Source organism: Sabethes cyaneus, chromosome 3 (assembly GCF_943734655.1).
Source record: "Sabethes cyaneus chromosome 3, idSabCyanKW18_F2, whole genome shotgun sequence".
Taxonomy (NCBI): Eukaryota; Metazoa; Arthropoda; class Insecta; order Diptera; family Culicidae; genus Sabethes; species Sabethes cyaneus.
Window position 1 is genome coordinate 71,269,041 of NC_071355.1, and position 10,159 is coordinate 71,279,199.

Genomic DNA, 10,159 nt, shown 5'->3' on the forward strand with positions numbered 1-10,159 from the left:
TTTCTTTTTACAAAACCATGTCATTTGTTATTTGTTTATATAGCAAACTTAGGGAATATCACACGATAAAAATGTTGAAGTTAGCCATAAATCAACTCTTTTTAATACTGTTCTGGTCACTTGGCGAACGAGGGGTCCACTGTTTCGAGTTATTTCAAGTGAAATTCTCCATATTTAACAATTTTCATTCATCAAGCACAAAAATTTAGATATTTAAAGATTTCGTGGCAGTAGTGGCATTCAAAAGTTAAGTATTCAAAAGAAGGTGTCAAGACTATGGTGCTGATTTTTGGGACCAACCCAATTCAAGAGGGGGTACCCTAAGCGCCAAATTAAAAATACGGGTCTAAAATTTTCATAAAAAGAACAAATCCACAAAGTTTGAGCAAAATCAGAGCACCTTTTATTATGGAATTACTAAGTCCGTACACCTGTACCCGGTTGATCACTGCTAAAATATTCAAATTGACTTTTTTCAATTTTTTCCCGATGGATTTTTTTAAAATTAGCATATTCTGAATCGTGAAGACGTGTACTAACACATTGTGAAAGAAAATTTTATGTACATTAAAGTTGCATAATCGCACCCTTCAGACATAGCGTGTACTATCAATACGTCACAATTAATTTCATGTGTTTTTCACATGATGCTTATTGGATGCACATAATATGAATTAGTTCTTGATAGAAGTTAAGTTATGTGAATTTTTCGATATATGTTAGATGATTAATTGGTTCAGTGTAGGAAATTTGGCTGCTAGGAATACACTAATGAAAAAAGCAATTTAAACAGATCTCAGCTCACTTTGATTGAAAGCTTGCTCCAGATAGTATTGGAACATTGTGTGTATTTCAGTTATTTATTATTGAGTTCCAGATCTTTTCTTACACAAATGCAGAATGCTTGCTTGAGGCTTCCGAATCGTCGTCAATGTTTCCTTATACCGTTTGATTAGCGCCATGCCGTATTTCTAGGCAATTTTCTGCTGTTTAGTTAGCCTAGATGCAGACCACGATGGATTTTCCATACAACTGTGCACATTTTTTCCCTTCTTTCGGTTTCCATGTTGTTTGTTTACAAAATACAGCTATTTTGTTGAATGTCAAAAACACATAGGTGAAGCTAATAAAATTTCCGACACGTGGGCGCTAAGAACTTCCAAATCCGTCCACCAAGAGCACCACAATATGAGCAAAAGTTTGTTCCAATTCCAAATGAGCTTTAGTCAACAAACTAAAATGTTAGGAAATAACTAATTTTGCATTGTGTGTCATAAAAAACACTGATATTTTAAATAATTTGTGTTGGATAGGATGGTAATAGGCAATTACGACGAAGCGGCTACATACCCTATTGTTGTGATTATGATTGGGATCAATGGTGGCCCCGACCATAACATCAAATCAACTCATGTTAAGTTATATTGCTTTTTTTACGGAAATGTACGAAAGTGGAATTAAATTGGTATGATACACTTTCATTGGCTTGCAGCAACGGTTTATCTCTCCAAAACTTTCAATGATTCGCAAAATCCTGGAGCTTTCGAAGAAAGATCGAAGCATTTATACTGGTCTTATAACAGGACATTGTCCGAACCGCTATCATCTGAAGCTTATAGGGAAACTTCAAGGTGGTATATGTCGAATTTGTGGTTTATAAAAAAGACTTGGATAGCCTGTTATGCCGATGTCCGGCAATATTTAATTAAAGATCAAGGTTCTTCGACAGAGAGCTGTTAACTTAGAACCCCTGATTTTTGGAGCAGAAAATATAGCAAATTTTCATAGCAATGCAAAAATAATATGTATCTGGTTTATAAATCAGAACAATTTGAAATGGCAAAAAATGACTTACCGGATCAATTGCAGGAACTTTAATACCCATATTATTATATTTTATCTTAAATCCTCTCTAGTCCTTAAAGATTGACTCCAGGATACCTAACTCGATCCATCTTGTTGTCTAAGGAAACTACACGGTATCATTTTAAGGCTGTTGGTACCAATATTACTGATATTCTTCCAATACGAGTGGTTGCCGGACACTCTTTCGAAAATGCGAATCTCGGGGAACCATGTATTGTTTGATGTCAAACTGATTTAATTTGTTTAAATTAGATAAATTCACGAATCCAATGCCACCAGTTTCGTTCAAATCGGTTGAATATTGTTAAAGTTATACGCTATGGCGGTTTTACCCCGTTAGTGGCCGTGTTTCACCCCGCATGGAAAAAATACTCTTTTTTTTGGACGTGTTTTAATCGCAATAAAAAGTAGAAAATCATTACAGATATTTATGTTTTTATTTTTTACATGTAGGTAACAGATCAATTGTTCATTTAAAGCAGATAAATTAGAAATTGAGCTATAACTTTTTTTACACAGGTGGTTTTGCTTAAGTGGGCGGTCTTGCCCCGCTCACCCTTACAATATAGCGTCGGAGTTCCGTGAATCGTAGCTTCATGACGCTGGAGATCTTTCGTGTGTTTGTAGGCGAGACCACAATCGCGACACTTGAAGTGTTTATTAGCGTTGTCATGGTTTGCTATGTGCTTCTGCAGCATCACATTTGTCGTAAAATATTTGCCACACTTGGCACAACGGGATGGACGATCCATGTGTTTAGCCCGTAAGTGCTGTTTGAGGTTTCCTTGCCTCCCAAACTGCTGCTCGCACTCTTCGCAATCAAATCCCAAATTGTATCTAATTTTATTCTTCCGCTGCCGTGGTTTTACGTGGTTTTCAGTTGTCGAAGAAGCGGTCGGAGCGTAATCGATTCCGTCGACTTTAAGCTCGTTAGCAGCAAACGTGGACAAATATGCTACCAAGGTCATCTGTGAGTGGTATTAAGTGGCTCGAAAGTATTTGAACCTGACGTTTCAATTGCAGGCGACGCCACCATCTCCTTCACTGGCTCGGCCACAACTACCGGAATGATCGTGTTTTGCGATAAATAAGATACCGTCTCGATGGTTGCAAAATTCTCAATTCCTCCAGTTCCGAAAGGCTTTACAGTGTTAGCATTCGAAGACTGTGCAGCGATACATGGCTTCGTAAAGGGAAGCACTTCTAGCTAGGACTGGATAATTGATAGTCCTGATTCCATCGCGGACTGACGATGAGAAGAAAGCGTTTTATGCGCAGCTGGAGGCAACGTACGACAGCTGCTCACGACAGGACATCAAGATCGTCACCGGGGATATGAACGCCCCCCAGGTCGGCAGGGAAGCAATGCATAGACCGGTGATCGGGCTCCATAGCCTGCACACCGACACGAACGATAATGGCCAGCGATGCTTCCCGAGGCTTGGTGTTCAAAAGCAGCTTCTTTCCCCACAGAGAAATCCACAACGCCATCTGGAGATCACCTGACCAACGAATTCCGAACCAAATTGACCATATTCTCATCGAGGGCCAGTTTTTCTCGAACATCACCAACGTACGCTCCGTACAGAGTGCGGATATTGACTCGGACCTCTACCTAGTAGCAGTACATGTGCGCTCAAAACTATCGACGGTTTATACCTCGCAACAAAGCCGCCCTCCTCGGTGAAACATTCGGCAGTTAAACAACCCGCCAGTTGCCGATAACTACGCGCGCGTGCTGGATGGAACTCTGCCTTCTTCTGTCGAGCTAGATGCTTCGACCCTCGAAAACGGATGGAGTATGATACGCACGACCGTCAACGAGGCAGCAACCGCGGTGCTAGCAGTGGAAACCTCGAGTGCACGAAATGATTAGTTTGATGGGGATTGCCAACGAGCGATAGAGTGGAAAAAAAGAGGTTGAAAAAACTGTCTAAGCATATCCACGAGAGAGAATTTGGCCAAGTATTGACGAGCGCGGAATGAGTTGACCACGATCTGGAGTAGGAAAAAGTGCCAGAGGGAGGACGCAGATCGTGAGGATCTGGAACAACTATTCCGGGCTAATGACATGCGCAAGATTTACGAGAAAGTGAACCAACCTCATAAGGGCTACACACCTAAAACTGACATATGTACGGACGAGAGAGGGAATCTAATCACAAACGAGCGCAAGATGGCGACAGGTGGAAGCAGTATTTCGATTAGCACCTCAACGGCGATATAGCTATAGGAGACGCAACGGAAGTTAACCTCGGTGTGCCTACAAACGACAACTGCGTGCCGGCTCCCGATATCGAAAAGATCCGGCGAGAAATTTGTCTGCTGAAGAATTGGATTATCGGTCTGATTAGCACTTTGTACATCGTCAGCTTTATGCGGCGTTAGAAGGTTAATATCGTTGAATAAGTTTAGTAATAAAATATAGCGCATCTTTTTGCACTATTAGTAGGACCATGAATCCACCTATTAGGATTGTATAAACTTTTTTTTTGATTGGACCCAAAAAAATTTTTTTTTAGAAAACTTGTAAAACATACTAAAGTGAGCAACTTTGCTGAATATAGTAACTATCTATCTCTCAATGGTTTCAAAATATAAAGGTCCGCTAAACAGGACTATTTACAAATCAATTCTGCTCAATAACTTTGTACACGTCTATTTTGTTTATTATTATGTTTTAGTGCTTTCAAATGTTCTACAAAGTTATTCAATATATGACTCTAAGGACGGTTTTTTTCCGCTAGGATACATATTTAATAAGTAACGAAATATTCAAGAAAAAAATTCGCACTATTCAAAAATATTTTTTTTTCAATTTCGGGCAAATCAAACTGTAATGGGCATCGGATATTCGCAAGTAGCGAACAAAGAAAGCATTCCGTCTACAAGCAAATAGTCTTCTCAGGTCGAATAGCTACTGACTAATGAATAACATTGTTAGCTACACTCTTAAATGAGTTTACCCGTAAATTGGTTGAATTTAGCTAGAACTTAACTTAAGAAAAATGGCGGCATCTCTGTGTCGGTTGCCTGGGCGCTTTGTTCTGATTGATGCTTTGATGCGAAGGGGGTGTGGTTACGATGGAATCGATGAAATAAAAGGGCGAATGGAGGCATTTAAACGATCAGACAATTCTAAATAAGGGTCATTCCACGCGAAGTGTCCGAAGTTTTCTAGTTTTATTTATCAACTGAAATGGAAGGCGCAGTGTTAATACAAATGTATTTGCGAAATTTCAAAGCAATTGGTTTTACCAATAGGATTTGGTTTAAAATAATTGATGAAATTTATGCAAGAAAATTTTGCTGCTAGAATGGAATTACAGAAAATTATGCGTAGTTTAATATTATTCAATACCTATAAACTAGACTTTTAACAAGCTATGTACATGTATATGCTAAGGATTAATATTTCCTCTAACATCTTAAAAGAAAATTTTTGCTCCGCATTTTTTTCATTTGGTGTGCTTAGGTTAATGATAGGAGGTGGACCCAAAAATCGACGTCTTACCAAACATATTTTTATTCACAACTTTTAACCGATTGAATCGATTTTCATGCTTTTAATCTATACCTATAAAGAAGGATTTCTGTCTGTCTGTCTGTCTGTCTGTCTGTCTGTCTGTCTGTCTGTCTGTCTGTCTGTCTGTCTGTCTGTTTTGTGTTCCTTATAGAATCAAAAACTACTGAACCAATCGGCGTGAAAATTTGCATGTAGAGGTTTTTAGGGCCAGGAAAGGTTTTAGTGATGGTTAGAGACCCCTCCCCCCACTAAGAGGGGGGGCTCCCATACAAATGAAACACAAATTTCTGCATAATTCGAGAACTAATTAAGCAAATAGAACCAAATTTGGCATGTGGGTGTTTTCGGTGACAAGAATTTATTCTAGGGTAATTTGAGACCCCTCCCCTCTTTATAAGGGGAATTATAACTCCTCTCCCCTTTAAGAGGGGGGGTTTCCATACCAATTTCCTCATAACTCGAGAACTAATCAAGCAAATGGAACCAAATTTGGCATGTGAAGGTTTTCGAGGGCAAGAAAATTTTCTATGTTGAATTAGGACCCCTTCCCACTTTAAGAGGAGGGGCTCCTGTACAAATTAAATACCAATTTCCTCATAACTCGAGAACTAATCAAGCGAATTGAACCAAATTTGGCATGTGTGTGTTTTTGGAGACAATTTTTTTTCCAATGATGAATTGGGACCCCTCCCCACTTTAGGAGGGGGCTCCCATTCAAACGAAATACAAATTTGCTCATAACTTTAGAACTAATCAAGTAAATGGAACCAAATTTGGCGTGTAGGTGTTTTTGGAGGCAAGAATTTTTTCTGTGATGAATTAGGACCTCTTCCCACATTAGGAGAGGGGGCTCCTATACAAATGAAATACAAATTTTCACATAACTCGAGAATTAATTAAGCAAATAGAACCAAATTTGGCATGTGTGTGTTTTTGGAGACAATTTTTTTCCAATGATGAATTGGGACCCCTCCCCACTTTAGGAGGGGGCTCCCATTCAAACGAAATACAAATTTGCTCATAACTTTAGAACTAATCAAGTAAATGGAACCAAATTTGGCATGTGAGAGTTTTAGATGGCAGAATTTTTTTTCTGTGGTGTATTACGACCCCTTTCCCTTTTAAGAGGGTGGGCTTCCATACAAACGAAATACAAATTTCCTTATAATTTGAGTACTAATCAAGCAAATGGAACCAAGTTTAGCATGTAGGAGATTTTTGAGTCTTGAATTTATTTTATGATAGTTAGAGACCTCTCACCCCTGTGGTAGGGGGATATGGACTCTCATACAAATAAAACAGAAATTTTGGCGAAACTCAAAAACTAATCCAACTCGAGAAATTCGAGACTCTTCCATAAAACATTAATCAATAACAAGACCACAAAAACTATCTATAGTAACACTAGATCATTCAGGACGAGCCGGTCGCGAGTGTTGCCGGTGACCCGCCGTCGGAAGCGCCGCCCACTGGGGGACTTGCAAAACTCGAGAAGTGATAAAGATCATCCGAGATTCATGATTTATGTACAACACAGGTTAATTTGTGGCAATACGAAGTTTGTCGGGTCAGCTAGTCTATACCTATAAAGAAGGATTTCTGTCTGTCTGTCTGTCTGTCTGTCCCATGTTCCTTATAGAATCGAAAACTACTGAACCAATCGGCGTGAAAATTTGCATGTAGAGGTTTTTGGGGCCAGGAAAGGTTTTAGTGATGGTTAGAGACCCCTCCCCCCACTAAGAGGGGGGGCTCCCATACAAATGAAACACAAATTTCTGCAAAACTCGAGAACTAGTCAAGCAAATAGAACCTAATTTGGCATGTGGGTGTTTTCGGTAACAAGAATTTATTCTAGGGTAATTTGAGACCCCTCCCCTCTTTATAAGGGGAATTATAACTCCTCTCCCCTTTAAGAGGGGGGGCTTCCATACAAATTTCCTCATAACTCGAGAACTAAACAAGCAAATGGAACCAAATTTGGCATGTGAAGGTTTTCGAGGGCAAGAAAATTTTCTATGTTGAATTAGGACCCCTTCCCACTTTAAGAGGAGGGGCTCCTGTACAAATTAAATACCAATTTCCTCATAACTCGAGAACTAATCAAGCGAATTGAACCAAATTTGGCATGTGTGTGTTTTTGGAGACAATTTTTTTTCCAATGATGAATTGGGACCCCTCCCCACTTTAGGAGGGGGGTCCTATACAAACGAAATACAAATTTCCTCATAACTCGAGAACTAATCAAGCAAATGGAACCAAATTTGGCGTGTAGGTGTTTTTGGAGGCAAGAATTTTTTCTGTGATGAATTAGGACCTCTTCCCACATTAGGAGAGGGGGCTCCTATACAAATGAAATACAAATTTTCACATAACTCGAGAATTAATTAAGCAAATAGAACCAAATTTGGCATGTGGAGGTTTTTGGAGGCAAAAATATTTTCTATGGTGAATTAGGATCCCTCCACACTTCAAGAGGGGGGGGCTTCTACACAAATGAAATACGAATTTCCTCATAATTCGAGAACTAATCAAGCAAATGGAACCATATTTGGCATGTGAGAGTTTTAGATGGCAGAATTTTTTTCTGTGGTGTATTACGACCCCTTCCCCTTTTAAGAGGGGAGCTCCCATACAAATGAAATTCAAATTTCCTTATAACTTGAGAACTAATCAAGCAAATGGAACCAAATTTGGCATGTGGGAGATTTTGGAGTCTTGAATTTATTTTACGATAGTTAGAGACCTCTCACCCCTGTGGTAGGGGGATATGGACTCTCATACAAATAAAACAGAAATTTTTGCGAAACTCAAAAACTAATCGAACTCGAGAAATTCGAGACTCTTCCATAAAACATTAGTCAATACAAGACCACAAAAACTATCTATAGTAACACTAGATCATTCAGGACGAGCCGGTTGCGAGTGTTGCCGGTGACCCGCTGTCAGGATACACAGGATAATTTGTGGCAATACGAAGTTTGTCGGGTCAGCTAGTTCTATAATAAACTATACAACAACAACAAATCTGTTTTGAATCTATGCTCATCTCCTCAATTGAAAAAAAATATATGTAAATTAATATCGATTTATTATTGAATTAAATTAAAAAAAAATAATTAAATTAAATTATCAATTTAATAACTATTAACAATACAAATTATTTGTAATTTATTATCACTAATATGACGAAAACCTGTCAGCTACATTGCTTTTACTCAGGACAAGGAAAGCATATAACATTATAACATTTGGTGAATGACTCTCTGGGTTAAAACCACTCTAATAAAAAAAATATAACATTTTAACTATCACTCAAGTCACTTTTTGCTCGAAGGATACCGCGTAACAGTTGGCTAATTAGCTATGGCTAATAACAAATGGAGCGCAATTTTTGAAAGATTGCACCGCCCAACTCCCCTTAAAATCTACCATAAAAATCTACTGCGCTGCACCTTTTTTGGGTACTTTTGATGGAACTTTACCGTTTCTGTGTACCGTTAGCCTGTGCTTAAGGATGTGATCTTTACGGGCTGATCCATAGCCACATAGATCACATATGAACTCATATGAACCCTCATGACTCTGTTTGTGACGTTGTAAATCTTTCCGGTGGACGTATCTACGAGTGCAGTGGGGATAGTCGCATGCAAATTTTTGTTTAGCTGCGGTGTGATTTAGTTTGTGCACCGTTAGCTGCGTCTGAGTGCCAAAACGTTTGCCGCATTTAGTGCATTCGAACGGAAGTTCGGAATGCTGAGAGTTGTTGTGCTGCCGCCAACTGCCTACACGGCCGAATTTCTGATCACACTCCTTACAATAGAAGTTCGTATCATAATCAATTTTTGCATTGTTTCGCTTTCTTCTTTTCGTAGAGGAGCATCCTGCTAATTGGGTACTGTTGTTAGCTGCAAAGACAGGCTGGGCTGTAATCGCTTCTTCCTGAGGCTTGCTAGGTGAAACAAGTTTCACGGACGCCAACACGGACTCCAAAACTTGAGCCTCTGTAGTCACTACTGGCTGTTCGTTTGGTTGAGAAATAATATTATATCCTGAGTAGCTAGACTCGGCTGGCTGGAAATAAGCGCCATTTGACGACGGTATTAATTGCTGTACTGTAGCACAATTATTATTAACTCCAACTCCAACTCCGAACTCCAAAAGTTGAGCCTCTGTAGTCACTACTGGCTGTTCGTAGGAAATTGGTTGAGAAATAATATTATATCCTGAGTAGCTAGACTCGGCTGGCTGGAAATAAGAGCCACTTGACGATGATGTTAATTGCTGTACTGCAGCACAATTATTATTAAAATCACTATTATCGGGGAACACCGGAGCCACGCTGGTAGTTATTGTTTCAATGTCACACGGCACAGACTCGAAATGACAATTCAATAACTCTTCCAAAGTTGGCGAACCTTCAGTCGACGATCCAAATTCAAATTCTTGTCCTACGTCCATATTCAAGGATTTACACAAATTAAATTGATTGCACTGAAACACTCGGAACTGGGCGGCTTATTCGTAATTCGTAAGATAGTAATCACGGCTAGGCGGTGCTTGCTAGATATAGTCAGTAGGGTCGTTACACTGGCCCCGTAATTTTCCTGTACTCTAACAATGTCTAATGACGGTTTAAGCCCACGGCTTTGCTTTGAAGACAGTAATCAAATCAAGACTAAATTCTCAAGCTCTTTGCAAACCTTTTTATAATGAAAATTTTTAACCTACCTGACTGGCTATGCACAACTACAGCTATGATTTTACTAC

At 39.2% G+C, this 10,159-nt stretch overlaps 1 protein-coding gene across 1 annotated transcript; it reads right to left on the reverse strand.

Annotated features, from left to right (window-relative positions):
• Positions 1-8,830: 8,830 nt before the first annotated feature.
• On the reverse strand, positions 8,831-9,850 carry LOC128739697 (zinc finger protein 205-like). The gene has a single exon (XM_053835194.1). The coding sequence runs from the start codon at positions 9,848-9,850 to the stop codon at positions 8,831-8,833; it is 1,020 nt and encodes a 339-aa protein (XP_053691169.1).
• Positions 9,851-10,159: the final 309 nt, after the last annotated feature.

Excerpts from the sequence above, each read along its gene's own strand:
- LOC128739697 (XM_053835194.1), bottom strand. The coding sequence starts at position 9,850 with ATGGACGTAGGACAAGAATTTGAATTTGGATCGTCGACTGAAGGTTCG.